This window comes from Oncorhynchus gorbuscha, linkage group LG19, assembly GCF_021184085.1.
Source record: "Oncorhynchus gorbuscha isolate QuinsamMale2020 ecotype Even-year linkage group LG19, OgorEven_v1.0, whole genome shotgun sequence".
Taxonomy (NCBI): domain Eukaryota; kingdom Metazoa; phylum Chordata; class Actinopteri; order Salmoniformes; family Salmonidae; genus Oncorhynchus; species Oncorhynchus gorbuscha.
In genome coordinates, this window is record NC_060191.1 from 67,810,184 (window position 1) to 67,832,749 (window position 22,566).

General features: G+C 40.5%; 1 protein-coding gene across 1 annotated transcript in view; it reads left to right on the forward strand.

Annotated features, from left to right (window-relative positions):
• LOC124006382 (cGMP-dependent 3',5'-cyclic phosphodiesterase-like) overlaps positions 1-22,566 on the forward strand; it is a 199,025-nt gene that overhangs the window by 175,021 nt on the left and 1,438 nt on the right. Inside the window, exons 21-29 of the mRNA XM_046316372.1 lie at positions 11,796-11,866; positions 13,151-13,273; positions 18,949-19,036; positions 19,816-19,863; positions 19,953-20,027; positions 21,142-21,241; positions 21,457-21,569; positions 22,016-22,054; positions 22,284-22,390. Of these exons, the coding sequence (XP_046172328.1) occupies positions 11,796-11,866; positions 13,151-13,273; positions 18,949-19,036; positions 19,816-19,863; positions 19,953-20,027; positions 21,142-21,241; positions 21,457-21,569; positions 22,016-22,054; positions 22,284-22,390 (764 nt within the window). The remainder of the gene's footprint in view (positions 1-11,795; positions 11,867-13,150; positions 13,274-18,948; positions 19,037-19,815; positions 19,864-19,952; positions 20,028-21,141; positions 21,242-21,456; positions 21,570-22,015; positions 22,055-22,283; positions 22,391-22,566) is intronic.

Sequence of the window (22,566 nt, forward strand, 5' to 3'; positions counted from 1 at the left end):
GAGATGTATCCATAGACAGGTATAGTATCCATAGAGATGTATAGTATCCATAGAGATGTATCCATAGACAGGTATAGTATCCATAGAGATGTATAGTATCCTTAGAGATGTATCCATAGACAGGTATCGTATCCATAGAGATGTATCCATAGACAGGTATAGTATCCATAGAGATGTATCCATAGACAGGTATAGTATCCATAGAGATGTATAGTATCCATAGAGATGTATAGTATCCATAGAGATGTATGCATAGAGATGTATAGTATCCATAGACAGGTATAGCATCCATTGAGATGTACAGTATCCATAGAGATGTATAGTATCCATAGAGATGTATCCATAGACAGGTATAGTATCCATAGACAGGTATAGTATCCATAGAGATGTATAGTATCCATAGAGATGTATAGTATCCATAGAGATGTATCCATAGACAGGTATAGTATCCATAGAGATGTATAGTATCCATAGAGATGTATAGTATCCATAGAGATGTATAGTATCCATAGAGATGTATAGTATCCATAGAGATGTATAGTATCCATAGAGATGTATAGCATCCATTGAGATGTACAGTATCCATAGAGATGTACAGTATCCATAGAGATGTACAGTATCCATAGAGATGTATAGTATCCATAGAGATGTATTGTATCCATAGAGATGTACAGTATCCATAGAGATGTACAGTATCCATAGAGATGTATAGTATCCATAGAGATGTATAGTATCCATAGAGATGTACAGTATCCATAGAGATGTACAGTATCCATAGAGATGTACAGTATCCATAGAGATGTATAGTATCCATAGAGATGTACAGTATCCATAGAGATGTACAGTATCCATAGAGATGTATAGTATCCATAGAGATGTATAGTATCCATAGAGATGGACTGTATCCATAGAGATGGATAGTATCCATAGAGATGTATAGTATCCATAGAGATGTATCATCCATAGAGATGTATAGTATCCATAGAGATGTATAGTTTCCATTGGATGTATAGTATCCATAGAGATGCATGGTTTCCATAGAGATGTATAGTATCCATAGAGATGTATAGTTTCCATTGGATGTATAGTATCCATAGAGATGCATGGTTTCCATAGAGATGTATAGTATCCATAGAGATGTATAGTATCCATAGAGATGTATAGTTTCCATAGAGATGTATTGTATCCATAGAGATGTATAGTATCCATAGAAATGACCCATGGGCTAGTAACTCTGAAAGGAATGTCAGAACTGAAAGGGTAGCACCGAACCGGGATAGTATCCATAGAAATGTATAGTTTCCATAGAGATCTATAGTATCCATAGAGATGTATAGTTTCCATAGAGATGTATAGTTTCCATTGGATGTATAGTATCCATAGAGATGCATGGTTTCCATAGAGATGTATAGTATCCATAGAGATGTATAGTATCCATAGAGATGTATAGTATCCATAGAGATGTATAGTTTCCATAGACAGGTATAGTATCCATAGAGATGTATCCATAGACAGGTATAGTATCCATAGAGATGTATAGTATCCATAGAGATGTATAGTATCCATAGAGATGTATGCATAGAGATGTATCCATAGACAGGTATAGCATCCATTGAGATGTACAGTATCCATAGAGATGTATAGTATCCATAGAGATGTATCCATAGACAGGTATAGTATCCATAGACAGGTATAGTATCCATAGAGATGTATAGTATCCATAGAGATGTATAGTATCCATAGAGATGTATCCATAGACAGGTATAGTATCCATAGAGATGTATAGTATCCATAGAGATGTACAGTATCCATAGAGATGTACAGTATCCATAGAGATGTACAGTATCCATAGAGATGTACTGTATCCATAGAGATGTATAGTATCCATAGAGATGTACAGTATCCATAGAGATGTACAGTATCCATAGAGATGTACTGTATCCATAGAGATGTACAGTATCCATAGAGATGTACAGTATCCATAGAGATGGACTGTATCCATAGAGATGTATAGTATCCATAGAGATGTATAGTATGCATAGAGATGTATAGTATACATAGAGATGTATAGTATGCATAGAGATGTATAGTATCCATAGAGATGTATAGTATCCATAGAGATGTATAGTATCCATAGAGATGTATAGTATGCATAGAGATGTATAGTATCCATAGAGATGTACAGTATCCATAGAGATGTATAGTATCCATAGAGATGTACAGTATCCATAGAGATGTACAGTATCCATAGAGATGTACTGTATCCATAGAGATGTATAGTATCCTTAGAGATGTATCCATAGACAGGTATCGTATCCATAGAGATGTATCCATAGACAGGTATAGTATCCATAGAGATGTATCCATAGACAGGTATAGTATCCATAGAGATGTATAGTATCCATAGAGATGTATGCATAGAGATGTATCCATAGACAGGTATAGCATCCATTGAGATGTACAGTATCCATAGAGATGTATAGTATCCATAGAGATGTATCCATAGACAGGTATAGTATCCATAGACAGGTATAGTATCCATAGAGATGTATAGTATCCATAGAGATGTATAGTATCCATAGAGATGTATCCATAGACAGGTATAGTATCCATAGAGATGTATAGTATCCATAGAGATGTATAGTATCCATAGAGATGTATAGTATCCATAGAGATGTATAGTATCCATAGAGATGTATCCATAGACAGATATAGCATCCATTGAGATGTACAGTATCCATAGAGATGTACAGTATCCATAGAGATGTACAGTATCCATAGAGATGTATAGTATCCATAGAGATGTATTGTATCCATAGAGATGTACAGTATCCATAGAGATGTACAGTATCCATAGAGATGTATAGTATCCATAGAGATGTACAGTATCCATAGAGATGTACAGTATCCATAGAGATGTACAGTATCCATAGAGATGTATAGTATCCATAGAGATGTACAGTATCCATAGAGATGTACAGTATCCATAGAGATGTATAGTATCCATAGAGATGTATAGTATCCATAGAGATGTATAGTATCCATAGAGATGGACTGTATCCATAGAGATGGATAGTATCCATAGAGATGTATAGTATCCATAGAGATGTATCATCCATAGAGATGTATAGTATCCATAGAGATGTATAGTTTCCATTGGATGTATAGTATCCATAGAGATGCATGGTTTCCATAGAGATGTATAGTATCCATAGAGATGTATAGTTTCCATTGGATGTATAGTATCCATAGAGATGCATGGTTTCCATAGAGATGTATAGTATCCATAGAGATGTATAGTATCCATAGAGATGTATAGTTTCCATAGAGATGTATTGTATCCATAGAGATGTATAGTATCCATAGAAATGTATAGTATCCATAGAAATGTATAGTTTCCATAGAGATCTATAGTATCCATAGAGATGTATAGTTTCCATAGAGATGTATAGTTTCCATTGGATGTATAGTATCCATAGAGATGCATGGTTTCCATAGAGATGTATAGTATCCATAGAGATGTATAGTATCCATAGAGATGTATAGTATCCATAGAGATGTATAGTTTCCATAGACAGGTATAGTATCCATAGAGATGTATCCATAGACAGGTATAGTATCCATAGAGATGTATAGTATCCATAGAGATGTATAGTATCCATAGAGATGTATGCATAGAGATGTATCCATAGACAGGTATAGCATCCATTGAGATGTACAGTATCCATAGAGATGTATAGTATCCATAGAGATGTATCCATAGACAGGTATAGTATCCATAGACAGGTATAGTATCCATAGAGATGTATAGTATCCATAGAGATGTATAGTATCCATAGAGATGTATCCATAGACAGGTATAGTATCCATAGAGATGTATAGTATCCATAGAGATGTATAGTATCCATAGAGATGTATAGTATCCATAGAGATGTACAGATATATCCATAGAGATGTACAGTATCCATAGAGATGTATAGTATCCATAGAGATGTACAGTATCCATAGAGATGTACAGTATCCATAGAGATGTACTGTATCCATAGAGATGTACAGTATCCATAGAGATGTACAGTATCCATAGAGATGGACTGTATCCATAGAGATGTATAGTATCCATAGAGATGTATAGTATGCATAGAGATGTATAGTATCCATAGAGATGTATAGTATCCATAGAGATGTATAGTATCCATAGAGATGTATAGTATCCATAGAGATGTATAGTATCCATAGAGATGTATAGTATCCATAGAGATGTATAGTATCCATAGAGATGTACAGTATCCATAGAGATGTATAGTATCCATAGAGATGTACAGTATCCATAGAGATGTACAGTATCCATAGAGATGTACTGTATCCATAGAGATGTATAGTATCCATAGAGATGTACAGTATCCATAGAGATGTACAGTATCCATAGAGATGTACAGTATCCATAGAGATGTACTGTATCCATAGAGATGTATAGTATCCATAGAGATGTACAGTATCCATAGAGATGTACAGTATCCATAGAGATGTACTGTATCCATAGAGATGTATAGTATCCATAGAGATGTATAGTATCCATAGAGAGGTATAGTATCCATAGACAGGTATAGTATCCATAGAGATGTATAGTATGCATAGAGATGTATAGTATCCATAGAGAGGTATAGTGTCCATAGAGAGGTATAGTATCCATAGAGATGTACAGTATCCATAGAGATGTATAGTATCCATAGAGATGTATGGTATCCATAGAGATGTACAGTATCCATAGAGATGTACAGTATCCATAGAGATGTACAGTATCCATAGAGATGTATAGTATCCATAGAGATGTACAGTATCCATAGAGATGTATAGTATCCATAGAGATGTATAGTATCCATAGAGATGTATAGTATCCATAGAGATGTATTATCCATAGAGATGTATAGTATCCATAGAGATGTATAGTTTCCATTGGATGTATAGTATCCATAGAGATGCATGGTTTCCATAGAGATGTATAGTATCCATAGAGATGTATAGTTTCCATTGGATGTATAGTATCCATAGAGATGCATGGTTTCCATAGAGATGTATAGTATCCATAGAGATGTATAGTATCCATAGAGATGTATAGTATCCATAGAGATGTATAGTTTCCATAGAGATGTATTGTATCCATAGAGATGTATAGTATCCATAGAAATGTATAGTATCCATAGAAATGTATAGTTTCCATAGAGATCTATAGTATCCATAGAGATGTATAGTTTCCATAGAGATGTATAGTTTCCATTGGATGTATAGTATCCATAGAGATGCATGGTTTCCATAGAGATGTATAGTATCCATAGAGATGTATAGTATCCATAGAGATGTATAGTATCCATAGAGATGTATAGTTTCCATAGAGATGTATTGTATCCATAGAGATGTATAGTATCCATATAGATGTATAGTATCCATAGAGATGTATAGTTTCCATAGAGATGTATAGTTTCCATAGAGATGTATAGTATCCATAGAGATGTATAGTATCCATAGAGATGTATAGTATCCATAGAGATGTATAGTATCCATAGAGATGTATAGTATCCATAGAGATGTATAGTATCCATAGAGATGTATAGTATCCATAGAGAGGTATAGTATCCATAGAGATGTATCATCCATAGAGATGTATAGTATCCATAGAGATGTATAGTTTCCATTGGATGTATAGTATCCATAGAGATGCATGGTTTCCATAGAGATGTATAGTATCCATAGAGATGTATAGTTTCCATAGAGATGTATAGTATCCATAGAGATGTATAGTTTCCATAGAGATGTATAGTATCCATAGAGATGTATAGTATCCATAGAGATGTATAGTATCCATAGAGATGTATAGTATCCATAGAGATGTATAGTATCCATAGAGATGTATAGTATCCATAGAGATGTATAGTATCCATAGAAATGTATAGTATCCATAGAGATGTATAGTATCCATAGAGATGTATAGTATCCATAGAGATGTATCAGTTTCCATTAGAGATGTATAGTATCCATAGAGATGCATGGTTTCCATAGAGATGTATAGTATCCATAGAGATGTATAGTATCCATAGAGATGTATAGTATCCATAGAGATGTATAGTTTCCATAGAGATGTATTGTATCCATAGAGATGTATAGTATCCATATAAATGTATAGTATCCATAGAAATGTATAGTTTCCATAGAGATGTATAGTTTCCATAGAGATGTATAGTTTCCATAGAGATGTATAGTTTCCATAGAGATGTATAGTATCCATAGAGATGTATAGTATCCATAGAGATGTATAGTTTCCATAGAGATGTATAGTTTCCATAGAGATGTATAGTTTCCATAGAGATCTATAGTATCCATAGAGATGTATAGTATCCATAGAGATGTATAGTATCCATAGAAATGTATAGTTTCCATAGAGATGTATAGTTTCCATAGAGATGTATAGTTTCCATAGAGATCTATAGTATCCATAGAGATGTATAGTTTCAATTTCAGATTCAACAATGCAGTAACCAATAACAATGTAGTCCTAAAAATATCAAGGTAGATGAAAAACACAATACATATAAAAATATGAAGGAAGATCATGATAAAATAAACACACTATATTTTTATTTCTCTTTTATTTAACCAGATAGGCCAGTTGAGAACAAGCTCTCATTTACAACTGCGACTTGGCCAAGATAAAGCAAAGCAGTGCGACAAAAACAACAACACAGAGTTACACATGGGATAAACAAAAGTACAATCAATTACAATAGAAACATCTATATACAGTCTGTGCAAATGGAATAAGGAGGTAAGGCAATAAATAGGCCATAGTAGCGAAGTAATTACAATTTAGCAAATGAACACTGGAGTGATAGATGTGCAGATGATGATGTGCAAGTAGAAATACTGGTGTGCAAAAGTGCAAAAAAAAAATAAATAAAAAAAGCTAGTGAGGGAGATATGTCTCCAACTTCGGCGATTTTTGCAAACTTTGTTCCAGTCATTGGCAGCAGAGACCTGGAAGGAAAGGCGGCCAAATGTGGAATTGGCTTTGGGGGTGACCAGTGAGATATACCTGCTGAAACGTGTGCTACGGGTGGGTGCTGCTATGGTGACCAGTGAGCTAAGATAAGGCGGAGCTTTACCTAGCAAAGACTTATAGATGACCTGGAGCCAATAAGTCTGGCGACGAATATGAATTGAGGGCCAGCCAACGAGAGCATACAGGTCACAGTGGTGGGTGGTATATGGGGCTTTGGTGACAAAACGGATGGCACTGTGATAGACTGCATCCAGTTTGCTGAGTAAAGTTTTGGAGGCTATTTTGTAAATGACATTGCCGAAGTTGAGGATCGGTAGGATGGTCAGTTTTACGAGGGTATGTTTGTCAACGTGTGTTGTGAAATAGGAAGCCGAGTCTAGATGTAATTTTGGATCGGAGATGCTTAATGTGAGTCTGGAAGGAGAGTTTACAGGCTAGCCAGACACCTAAGTATTTGTAGATGTCCACATATTCTAAGTCAGAACCTTCCAGAGTAGTAATGCTAGTCAGGCAGTCAGGTGCGGGCAGCGATCGGTTGAAGAGCATGCATTTAGTCAAACTAGCGTTTAGGAGCAGTTGGAGGCCACGGAATGAGTGTTATATGGCATTGAAGCTTGTTTGGAGGTTAGTTAACACAGTGTCCAAAGAAGGGCCAGAGGTATACAGAATGGTGTCGTCTGCGTAGAAGTGGATCAAGGAATCAACATCAGCAAGAGCGACATCTTTGATATGTATACAGAGAAAAGGGTCGGCCCGAGAATTGAACCCTGAGGAACCCCCATAGAGACTGCCAGAGGTCCGGACAACAGGCCCTCCGATTTGACACACTATCTGAGAAGTAGTTGGTGAACCAGGCGAGGCAGTCAAGTCTGTTGAGACTGCCGATAAGAATACGGCGATTGACAGAGTCGAAAGCCTGGCTAGGTTGATGAAGACGGCTGCACAGTACTGTCTTTTATCAATGGCGGTTATGATATCGTTTAGTACCTTGAGCATGGCTGAGGTGCACCCGTGACCAGATAACTGGATTGCACAGCGGAGAAGGTACGGTGGGATTCGAAGTGGTCAGTGATCTGTTTGTTAACTTGGCTTTTGAAGATTTTGGAAAGGCAGGGAAGGATGGATATAGGTCTGTAAAAGTTTGGGTCTAGAGTGTCACCCCATTTGAAGAGGGGGATGACCGCGGCAGCTTTCCAATCTTTAGGAATCTCAGACGATACGAAAGAGAGGTTGAACAGACTAGTAATAGGGGTTTCAACAATGGCGGTGGATAATTTTAGAAAGAGAGGGTCCAGATCGTCTTGCCCAGCTGATATGTACAGGTCCAGGTTTTGCAGCTCTTTCGGAACATCTGCTATCTGTATTTGGGTGAAGGAGAAGCTGGGGAGGCTTGGGCAAGTAGCTGCGGGGGGTGCGGAGCTGTTGGCTGGGGTTGGGGTAGCCAGGAGGAAAGCATGGCCAGCCGTAGAGAAATGCTTATTGAAATTCTCGATTATTGTGGATTTATCGCTGGTGATAGTGTTTCCTAGCCTCAGTGCAGTGTGCAGCTGGGAGGAGGTGCTCTTATTCTCCATGGACTTTACAGTGTCCCGAAACTTTTTGGAATTAGTGCTTCAGGATGCAAATTTCTGTTTGAAAAAGCTAGCCTTTGCTTTCCTAACGGACTGTGCGTATTGGTTCCTGACTTCCCTGAAAAGTTGCATATCGTGGCGACTATTCGATGCTTGTGCAGTACGCCACAGAATGTTTTTGTGCTGGTCGGGGGCAGTCATAATTTGTGTGAGATTGAGGGCATCTAGATATATGGGGGAAATCAATTCACATATGGTGTCTAGGGCACAGCTGGGAGCTGAGGGGGTCTATAACAGGCGGCAACAGTGAGAGACTTATTTCTGGAGAGATTCATTTTTAAAATTAGAATCTCAAACTGTTTGGGCATAGACCTGGAAAGTATGACAGAACTTTGCAGGCTATCTCTGCAGTAGATTGCAACTCCTCCCCCTTTGGCAGTTCTATCTTGATGGAAAATGGTGGCCTTCCTAAGCCAGGATTCAGGGTCAGTTCCAGTACCATATTTACAATGTGCAGGATTAATGGATCGATAGAGGACTCATGGACATCGCCATTGAGGGCTTCTACTATTATAAAGTTGTCAACTGGACGGGGATTCCTATGTGTTGGGAGCAATCAGACAATCAGACTTTTCACTTCTTCTTCAAGAAGGTTTGTAGATGGCCTAACTAGCACCATCTAGTGGCCACAACAAATCAATGACACGTTATTTTGTCCAGCATTTCAACACTGCAGGTGGCGGTAAATCACCAATTTGGATCTTTACACTTCTTTTTGACATAAAAGACGAAGGAAATAGACTACTTTAAAATGGAGGTAGCCTCAAAAGGTACACCGATGCTGTCACATATCCCATAATGGTACAGACGCAAAGATAAGACCTCTTTCCATCTCTATGTGCACATCCAACAATCTTCCTTGGAATAAAGGGAAAACCTAGTTCCAATGTATTCAACTGAATTGTGTCTTCCACATTTAACCCAACCCTTCTGAATCAGAGAGGTGCGGGGTTGCCTTAATCGACATCCACGGCGCCCGGGGAACAGTGGGTTAACTGCCTTAATCAGGGGCAGAACGACAGAATTTTACCTTGTCAGCTCAGGGATTCCATCCAGCAACCTTTCGGTTATTGGCCCAACGCTCTAACTACTAGGCTACCTGCAACCCCACACAGTTTTGACCAATAAAAGTAAAACTGATATGGGGAGTATTCAAGGGTATTCAGCCAGACTGCTGTACTGCGTCTAATATCTATCTCTCCTGTGTCTAATAACCCTCTCTCTAATATCTATCTCTCCTGTGTCTAATATCCCTCTAATATCTCTAATATCTATCTCTCCTGTGTCTAATATCCCTCTCTCTAATATCTCTAATATCTATCTATCCTGTGTCTAATATCTATCTCTCCTATTATTTAAATCATGTCTCTAATATCTCTAATATCTATCTCTCCTGTGTCTAATATCCCTCTCTCTAATATCTCTAATATCTATCTCTCCTGTGTCTAATATCCCTCTCTCTAATATCTCTAATATCTATCTCTCCTGTGTCTAATATCCCTCTCTCTAATATCTATCTCTCCTGTGTCTAATATCCCTCTCTCTAATATCTCTAATATCTATCTCTCCTGTGTCTAATATCTATCTCTCCTGTGTTTAATATCCCTCTCTCTAATATCTCTAATATCTATCTCTCCTGTGTCTAATATCCCTCTCTCTAATATCTCTAATATCTATCTCTCCTGTGTCTAATATCTATCTCTCCTGTGTTTAATATCCCTCTCTCTAATATCTCTAATATCTATCTCTCCTGTGTCTAATATCCCTCTCTCTAATATCTCTAATATCTATCTCTCCTGTGTCTAATATCCCTCTCTCTAATATCTATCTCTTGTAATGAACTTCGTCTGTTGTTTGTAGAGAGTCAGACCGAAATGCAGCGTGTAGGTTACTCATGACTTTTAATGAAGAATAATGCGGTACATGAGATAACTGAAAATAAGAAAACAACAAACGAGTGAAACAAATATAGCCTATCTGGTGATTAACACTAAGACAGGTACAATCACCCACGAAATACAACGCGCACTCAGGCTGCCTAAATACGGTTCCCAATCCGAGACAACGAGAATCAGCTGACTCCAATTAGGAATCGCCTCAGGCAGCCAAGCCTAACTAGACACACCCCTAATAATACACACTCCCAATTAATACAAACCCCAATACGAAATACAACATATAAACCCATGTCACACCCTGGCCTACCCAAACATATAACAAAAACACAAGATACAATGACCAAGGCGTGACATCTCTCCTGTGTCTAATATCCCTCTCTCTAATATCTATCTCTCCTGTGTCTAATATCCCTCTCTCTAATATCTCTAATATCTATCTCTCCTGTGTCTAATATCCCTCTCTCTAATATCTCTAATATCTATCTCTCCTGTGTCTAATAACCCTCTCTCTAATATCTCTAATATCTATCTCTCCTGTGTCTAATATCCCTCTCTCTAATATCTATCTCTCCTGTGTCTAATATCTCTAATATCTATCTATCTCTCCTGTGTCTAATATCCCTCTCTAATATCTCTAATATCTATCTCTCCTGTGTCTAATATCCCTCTCTCTAATATCTATCTCTCCTGTGTCTAATATCCCTCTCTCTAATATCTATCTCTCCTGTGTCTAATATCCCTCTCTCTAATATCTCTAATATCTATCTCTCCTGTGTCTAATATCCCTCTCTCTAATATCTATCTCTCCTGTGTCTAATATCCCTCTCTCTAATATCTATATCCTGTGTCTAATCCTGTGTCTAATATCTATCTCTCCTGTGTCTAATAATATCTCTAATATCTATCTCTCCTGTGTCTAATATCCCTCTCTCTAATATCTATAATATCTATCTCTCCTGTGTCTAATATCCCTCTCTCTAATATCTATAATATCTATCTCTCCTGTGTCTAATATCCCTCTCTCTAATATCTATCTCTCCTGTGTCTAATATCCCTCTCTCTAATATCTCTAAATCATGTGTTTAATATCCCTCTCTCTAATATCTCTAATATCTATCTCTCCTGTGTCTAATATCCCTATCTCTAATATCTATCTCTTCTGTGTCTAATATCTATCTCTCCTGTGTTTAATATCTATCTCTCCTGTCTCTCCAGGGTATCCTGAGTATGTTTGAGGACATGGGCTTTATCAACACATATAAGATTGACCTGCACACTCTGGCCAGGTATATATCTCTCTTTCAATTCAATTCAAGGGCTTTATTGGCATGGGAAACATGTGTTAACATTGCCAAAGCAAGTGAGGTAGATAATATACAAAAGTTAAATAAACAAAAATGAACAGTAAACATTACACATACAGAAGTTTCAAAACAATAAAGACATTACAAATGTCATATTATATATATATATACAGTGTTTTAACAATGTACAAATAGTTAAAGCACACAAGGGAAAATAAATACGCATAAATATGGTTTGTATTTACAATGGTGTTTGTTCCTCACTGGTTGCCCTTTTCTTGTGGCAACAGGTCACAAATCTTTCTGCTGTGATGTCACACTGTGGAATTTCACCCATAATTTCTCTCTCTACCTCTCTCTCTCTACACCTCTCTCTCTCTCTCTCTCTCTCTACACCTCTCTCCCCTCTCTCTCTCTACACCTCTCTCTCTCTCTCTCTCTCTCTCTCTCTACACTCTCTCTCTCTCTCTCTCTCTCTACACCTCTCTCTCTCTCTACACCTCTCTCTCTCTCTCTCTCTACACCTCTGTCTCTCTCACCTCTCTCTCACTCTCTCTCTACACTCTCTCTCTACACCCTCTCTCTCTCTACACCTCTCTCTCACTCTCTCTCTCTACATCTCTCTCTCTACACTCTCTCTCTCTACACTCTCTCTCTCTCTCTACACCTCTCTCTCTCTACACTCTCTCTACACCTCTCTCTCTACACTCTCTCTCTCTCTCTCTACACCTCTCTCTCTACACCTCTCTCTCTCTCTCTACTCTCTCTCTCTACACCTCTCTCTCTCTCTACACTACTCTCTCTCTCTCTACACCTCTCTCTCTCTACTCTCTCTCTCTCTACACCTCTCTCTCTCTCTACACCTCTCTCTCTCTACACTCTCTCTCTACACCTCTCTCTCTCTCTACACCTCTCTCTCTCTCTACACCTCTCTCTCTACACCTCTCTCTCTCTCTACACCTCTCTCTCTCTCTACACCTCTCTCTCTACACCTCTCTCTCTCTCTACACCCTCTCTCTCTACACCTCTCTCTCTCTCTCTCTCTACACCTCTCTCTCTCTACACCTCTCTCTCTCTCTCTCTCTCTCTCTCTCTCTACACCTCTCTCTCTACACCTCTCTCTCTCTCTCTCTCTCTCTCTCTCTACACCTCTCTCTCTCTCTACACCTCTCTCTCTACACCTCTCTCACCTCTCTCTCTCTACCTCTCTCGATGTTGCTATGTTGATGAAGTGGTGATAGATTGTGCGGTTGTCATTGGTTGCAGGTTCTGTCTGATGGTGAAGAAGGGTTACAGAGATCCTCCCTATCACAACTGGACTCACGCGTTCTCGGTCTCTCACTTCTGTTATCTCCTCTACAAGAACCTGGGCCTCGCCAACTACCTGGAGTAAGTAGACATACCACACTATCTACCCTATACCCTAACCCTATATACTACACCATCTACCCTAACCCTATCTACTACACCATCTACCCTATACCCTAACCCTATATACTACACCATCTACCCTAACCCTATCTACTACACCATCTACCCCCTAACCCTATATACTACACCATCTACCCTAACCCTATATACAACACTATCTACCCTATACCCTAACGCTATATACTACACCATCTACCCTAACCCTATATACTACACCATCTACCCTAACCCTATATACAACAATATCTACCATCTACCCTAACGCTATATACTACACCATCTACCCTAACCCTATATACGACACTATCTACCCTAAACCTATGTACAACACTATCTACCCTATACCCTAACCCTATATAAAACACCATCTACCCTAACCCTATATACTACACCATCTACCCTAACCCTATACACTACACCATCTACCATAACCCTATATAAAACACTATCTACCCTAACCCTATATACTACACCATCTACCCTAACCCTATATACTACACCATCTACCCTAACCCTATATACTACACCATCTACCCTAACCCTATATACTACACCATCTACCCTAACCCTATATACTACACTATCTACCCTAAACCTATCTACAACACTATCTACCCTATACCCTAACCCTATATAAAACACCATCTACCCTAACCCTATATACGACACTATCTACCCTAACCCTAAACCTATATACTACACCATCTACCCTAACCCTATATGAAACACCATCTACCCTAACCCTATATACGACACTATCTACCCTAACCCTATATACAACACTATCTACCATAAACCTATATACTACACCATCAACCCTAACCCTATATACTACACCATCTACCCTAACCCTATATACAACACTATCTACCCTAACCCTATATACTACACCATCTACCCTATACCCTAACCCTATATACTACACCATCTACCCTAACCCTAACCCTATATACTACACCATCTACCCTAACCCTATATACTACACCATCTACCCTATACCCTAACCCTATATACTACACCATCTACCCTATACCCTAACCCTACCCTATATACACTATCTACCTAACCCTATATACTACACCATCTACCTAACCCCTACACCATCTACCCTAATATACTACACCATCTACCCTAACCCTATATACTACACCATCTACCCTAACCCTATATACTACACCATCTACCCTAACCCTATATACTACACCATCTACCCTAACCCTATATACTACACCATCTATCCTAACCCTATATACTACACTATCTACCCTAACCCTAACCCTATATACTACACCATCTACCCTAACCCTATATACTACACCATCTACCCTAACCCTATATACTACACCATCTACCTATATATACACCATCTACCCTAACCCTATATACTACACCATCTACCCTAACCCTAACCATCTACCCTAACCTATATACTACACCATCTACCCTAACCCTATATACTACACCATCTACCCTAACCCTATATACTACACCATCTACCCTAACCCTATATACTACACCATCTACCCTATACCCTAACCCTATATACTACACCATCTACCCTATACCCTAACCCTATATACTACACTATCTACCCTATACCCTAACCCTATATACTACACCATCTACCCTAACCCTATATACTACACCATCTACCCTAACCCTATATACCAACCCTATATACTACACCATCTACCCTAACCCTATATACTACACCATCTACCCTAACCCTATATACTACACCATCTACCCTAACCCTATATACTACACCATCTACCCTATACTCTAACCCTATATACTACACCATCTACCCTAACCCTATATACTACACCATCTACCCTATACCCTAACCCTATATACTACACCATCTACCCTAACCCTATATACTACACCATCTACCCTAACCCTATATACTACACCATCTACCCTAACCCTATATACTACACCATCTACCCTAACCCTATATACTACACCATCTACCCTAACCCTATATACTACACCATCTACCCTAACCCTATATACTACACCATCTACCCTAACCCTATATACTACACCATCTACCCTAACCCTATATACAACACTATCTACCCTAAACCTATATACGACACTATCTACCCTAACCCTATATACAACACTATCTACCCTATACCCTAACCCTATATACTACACCATCTACCCTAACCCTATATACTACACACCATCTACCCTATACCCTAACCTACCCTAACCCTATATACTACACCATCTACCCTAACCCTATATATACTACACCATCTACCCTAACCCTATATACGACACTATCTACCCTATACCCTAACCCTATATACTACACCATCTACCCTATACCCTAACCCTATATACTACACCATCTACCCTAACCCTATATACAACACTATCTACCCTAAACCTATATACTACACCATCTACCCTAACCCTATATACTACACTATCTACCCTAAACCTATATACGACACTATCTACCCTAAACCTATATACTACACCATCTACCCTATACCCTAACCCTATATATACTACACCATCTACCCTAACCCTATATAAAACACCATCTACCCTATACCCTAACCCTATATACTACACCATCTACCCTATACCCTAACCCTATATAAAACACCATCTACCCTAACCCTATATACTACACCATCTACCCTATACCCTAACCCTATATACTACACCATCTACCCTAACCCTATATAAAACACTATCTACCCTATACCCTAACCCTATATACTACACCATCTACCCTAACCCTATATATCTACCCTAACCCTATATACTACACCATCTACCATCTACCCTACACCATCCCTAACCCTATATACTACACAATATACCCTATACCCTAACCCTATATACTACACCATCTACCCTATAACCTAACCCTATATACTACACCATCTAACCTAACCCTATATAAAACACTATCTACCCTATACCCTAACCCTATATACTACACCATCTACCCTAACCCTATATACTACACCATCTACCCTATACCCTAACCCTATATACTACACCATCTACCCTAACCCTATATACTACACCATCTACCCTAACCCTATATACTACACCATCTACCCTAACCCTATATACTACACCATCTACCCTATACCCTAACCCTATATACTACACAATCTACCCTATACCCTAATCCTATATACCACACCATCTACCCTATAACCCTACACCATCTACCCTAACCATATATACCACACTATCTACCCTATACCCTAACCCTATATACTACACAATCTGACCCTATATACTACACTATCTACCCTATACCCTAACTCTGTATACCACACTATCTACCCTATACCCTATATACTACACTATCTACCCTATACCTTAACCCTATATACTACACTATCTACCCTAACTCTATATACCACACTATCTACCCTATACCCTAACCCTATATACTACACCATCTACCCTAACCCTATATACTACACCATCTACCCTAACCCTATATACTACACCATCTACACTACACCCTAACCCTATATACTACACCATCTACCCTAACCCTATATACTACACCATCTACCCTAACCCTATATACTACACCATCTACCCTAACCATATATACTACTCCATCTACCCTATACTCTAACCCTATATACTACACCATCTACCCTATATACTACACCATCTACCCTATACCCTAACCCTATATACTACACCATCAACCCTATACCCTAACCCTATATACTACACTATCTATCGTATACCCTAACCCTATATGCTACACCATCTACCCTAACCCTAACCCTATATACTACACCATCTACCCTATACCCTATATACCACACTATCTACCCTAACCCTATATACCACACCATCTACCCTATATACTACACAATCCACCCTATACCCTATATACTACACCATCTACCCTATATACCACACTATCTACCCTATACCCTAACCCTATATACTACACTATCTAACCTAACCCTATATACTACACCATCTACCCTATATACCACACTATCTACCCTCTACCCTAACCCTATATACCACACTATCTACCCTACACCCTATACACCCTATATACTACACCACCAGTGGTCCTCTGTAGCTCAGTTGGTAGAGCATGACGCTTGTAACGCCAGGGTAGTGGGTTCGATTCCCGGGACCACCCATACGTAGAATGTATGCACACATGACTGTAAGTCGCTTTGGATAAAAGCGTCTGCTAAATGGCATATATTATTATTATATTATCTACCCAATACCCTAACCCTATATACTACACCATCTACCCTATACCCTAACCCTATATACTACACCATCTACCTTATACCCTAACCCTATATACTACAGCATCTACCCTAACCCTATATACTACACTTCCTAACCTAACCCTATATACCACACTATCTACCCTATACCCTATCCCTATATACTACACGATCTACCCTAACCCTATATACTACACCATCTACCTAACCCTATATACTACACCATCTACCCTAACCCTATATACTACACCATCTACCCTATACCCTAACCTTATATACTACAAATCAAAATCAAATCAAATGTATTTATATAGCCCTTCGTACATCAGCTGATATCTCAAAGTGCTGTACAGAAACCCAGCCTAAAACCCCAAACAGCAAGCAATGCAGGTGTAGAAGCACGGTGGCTAGGAAAAACTCCCTAGAAAGGCCAAAACCTAGGAAGAAACCTAGAGAGGAACCAGGCTATGTGGGGTGGCCAGTCCTCTTCTGGCTGTGCCGGGTGGAGATTATAACAGAACATGGCCAAGACGTTCAAATGTTCATAAATGACCAGCATGGTCGAATAATAACAAGGCAGAACAGTTGAAACTGGAGCAGCAGCACAGTCAGGTGGACCGGGGACAGCAAGGAGCCACCACGCCAGGTAGTCCCGGGGCACGGTCACAGGGCTCAGGTCCTCCGAGAGAGAGAAAGAAAGAGAGAATTAGAGAGAGCATATGTGGGGTGGCCCGTCCTCTTCTGGCTGTGCCGGGTGGAGATTATAACAGAACATGGCCAAGATGTTCAAATGCTCATAAATGACCAGCATGGTCGAATAATAGTAAGGCAGAACAGTTGAAACTGGAGCAGCAGCATGGCCAGGTGGACTGGGGACAGCAAGGAGTCATCATGTCAGGTAGTCCTGGGGCATGGTCCTAGGGCTCAGGTCAGTTGAAACTGGAGCAGCAGCATGGCCAGGTGGACTGGGGACAGCAAGGAGTCATCATGTCAGGTAGTCCTGGGGCATGGTCCTAGGGCTCAGGTCCTCCGAGAGAGAGAAAGAAAGAAGGAGAGAATTAGAGAACGTACACTTAGATTCACACAGGACACCGAATAGGACAGGAGAAGTACTCCAGATATAACAAACTGACCCTAGCCCCCCGACACAAACTACTGCAGCATAAATACTACACTATCTACCCTAACCCTATATACTACACCATCTACCATATACCCTAACCCTACACAAAACACCCTACCTGCTCTGAAAGGCCGACTACCTCGAGCTAGTAGAAACCCTGGCACCCTTTATCGTATAATCTACATACACCCTATAACCATACACACTACAGTCTAACCTCCTACCCCTCCCTCCCTCTCTGTCTGTAGGAATATAGAGATCTTTGCTCTCTTTGTCTCCTGTATGTGTCATGACCTGGACCACCGTGGGACTAACAACTCCTTTCAAGTGGCCTCGGTAAGACACCTCACACACACACACACACACACACACACACACACACACACACACACACACACACACACACACACACACACACACACACACACACACACACACACACACACACACACACACACACACACACACACAGCTTTGGTAAGACACCTCACACACACACAACCTGTAACAGTCTTGGGTGTCCTGTTAACACACACACAAGCACACGAAGGCACAGCTTTGGTAAGACACCTCACACACACACACACACACACAACCTATAACAGTCTTGGGTGTCCTGTTAACACAACACACACACAACCTATAACAGTCTTGGGTGTCCTGCTAACACATCACACACACTCTCAAATGCACACATACATGAAGGCGCAGCTTTGGTAAGACCCCTCAAACACACACGCAGGGATAGCACCCCTCAAACACACACACAGGTATAGCACCCCTCAAACACACACGCAGGGATAGCACCCCTCAAACACACACACAGGTATAGCACCCCTCAAACACACACACAGGGATAGCACCCCTCGAACACACACACGCAGGGATAGCACCGGTCAAACAACACACACACACACAGGGATAGCACCAGTCAAACACACACGCAGGGATAGCACCCCTCAAACACACACACAGGGATAGCACCGGTCAAACACACAGTAGGAAAACTCAGGGAAAGACTGTGGTTAGACAAGGGTAGTACACTTCAGTTATAACAGCAGCATAGAGAGCAGGTCTATCTATGGAACAACGTGTTCTGTCTTCTTCCTCTACAGCAATCTGTCCTGGCTGCCCTCTACAGCTCAGAAGGCTCTGTGATGGAGGTAAGTAGACACACACACATCTATGGGACTATAGTGACACCTAGTGGCCAGCCTTCAACCTCCTACCCCACCGGTTTTTGTTTCCACAGCGACACCACTTTGCCCAAGCCATAGCCATTCTGAACACCCACGGCTGCAACATCTTCGACAAGTTCTCCAGAAAGGTTTGTTTCTCTCCAGTCTGGGAACCCACACTGATTGTCACCTGACCCAGGACACCCAGGACTTTTATAGTGTGTGTGTGTGTGTGTGTGTGTGTGTGTGTGTGTGTGTGTGTGTGTGTGTGTGTGTGTGTGTGTGTGTGTGTGTGTGTGTGTGTGTGTGTGTGTGTGTGTGTGTGTGTGTGTGTGTGTGTGTGTGTGTGTGTTGTGTTAACAGCACTGTAATGGAAAATAAATGTATATGGTAATTCCGGGTATAATCAACAGTACAATACTCTGAAAATGTTTACTGCAGCACACTGTAAATTATGCTGCATTGTGGGAAAATGTTGTGTTGGCGGGGAAATAATTGCTGTATTTCGAATGCTATTGTAATTCTATCCTACAGAATACACTACCGTACCAAATCTTTGGAGCACCAAAAAACCCCATTTTGACCACTAGTTGGCGGATGGTATTGTTGTTGCTGGCTTATTAACACATCAATTTAAAGTGTATCGGGGACAGATTGTAGTGGCAGTAAGTCTCGAATGTTAAATGGCTGTTTTACCATGTCCTTTTGGTCTGGCAGTTTGGAAGCCTTTGTTAAGGCCTTTTAGAAGTGCAAGTGATATAAAACACCAAATATTAATTTAGTATACTGTCACGTGTAAACACTTCACCTGTCAGCCAACCTGCTTGCACCATTTCCCTTATAATTACAGTACAATACTGTGAAATACAATGAATTTCGTCACATTCATTCATTCTGAGCGGCAGCATTCACTTCATTAGACAGTAGACTTGCTTTAATACCGTATTTATATTACAGTTTGCATTACTGTAATATGAAATATAGAATTTTACACTGGGCTGCCTGTGAGATACTGTCAAATTCACCGTAACCCCTTTACAGTGAGGACACCCAGGAATGTTACGGCTCGTACCCAGGACCGTTACGGCTCGTACCCAGGACCGTTACCGCTAATACCCAGGACCGTTACGGCTCGTACCCAGGACCGTTACGGCTCGTACCCAGGACCGTTACGGCTCGTACCCAGGACCGCTACCGCTCGTATGTTGTGTGTTAACAGGACACCCAGGAGTGTTATAGGTTGTGTGTGTGTGTGGTTGTCAGGACTACCAGAGGATGTTGGACCTGATGAGGGATATTATCCTGGCCACTGACCTGGCTCACCACCTCCGCATCTTCCCCGACCTGCAAAGGATGGCTGACGGTAAGGCAGTGTGTGTGGGGGGTTGTGTGTGCGTGGGTGTGTGTGCGTGGGTGTGTGTGTGTGCATGGGTGTGTGTGCGTGGGTGTGTGTGTGTGAGTGTGTGTGCATGGGTGGGTGTGTGTGCATGGGTGGGTTTGTGTGTGTGTGTGTTTGTGAGTATAATAGTATTTCATTCTCTCTCCCTTTCTGTTTGTATATGTGTGTGTGTGTGCTAGCTGGCTACAACCCCAGGAATCAGACCCACCGTTCTCTGCTGCTGTGCCTGCTGATGACCTCATGTGACCTATCGGACCAGACCAAGGGCTGGAAGACCACCCGCAAGATCGCTGTGAGGAACCCTAAAGTCTACTAACCCTAGACTCAACCCTAAAGCTAATGCTAACCCTAACCTCCATCCTAAAGCTAATGCTAACCCTCAACCCTAATGCTAACCCTAGCCTCAACACTAAAGCTAATGCTAACCCTAGCCTCCATCCTAGAGCAAATGCTAACTGTAGCCTCAATCCTAAAGCTAATGCTAAACTTAGCCTCAAACCTAAAGCTAATGCTAACCCTAGCCTCAACTCTTAAGTTAATGCTAACCTTCAACCTTAAAGCTAACGCTTAACCTAGACTCAACCCTAAAGCTAATGCTAACCATAACTCTCACCTCAACCACCCTAACCCTAGCTTCATGTCCACATCCTGGTTCAACCCTAACATTAACCCCAACTCTAACCTCAGACCCTAGTTAACCTTTGACCCTAAACCTCTTTCTCTCCTCTGTGTATTCAGGAGCTGATCTATAAAGAGTTCTTCTCCCAGGGGGATCTGGTATGTGTGCTGCACTTTATTACTGCACTGTGTGTGTGTGTGTGTGTGTGTGTGTGTGTGTGTGTGTGTGTGTGTGTGTGTGTGTGTGTGTGTGTGTGTGTGTGTGTGTGTGTGTGTGTGTGTGTGTGTGTGTGTGTGTGTGTGTGTGTGTGTGTGTGTGTGTGTGTGTGTGTGTGTGTGTGTGTGGGGGGGGGTGTATCTGATGTGTGTAACTTACTTGTGTGTGCAGGAGAAGGCGATGGGGAATCGTCCCAGTGAGATGATGGACAGAGAGAAGGCCTACATCCCAGAGCTACAGATCAGCTTCATGGAACACATCGCCATGCCCATCTACAAGTAAGAGTGAATCAGAGCGTTTATCACCACTGAACAAATCACAACATAGCGTTTATCACTACTGAACAAATCACAACACAGCATTTATCACTACTGAACAAATCACAACACAGCGTTTATCACTACTGAACAAATCACAACACAGCGTTTATCACTACTGAACAAATCACAACACA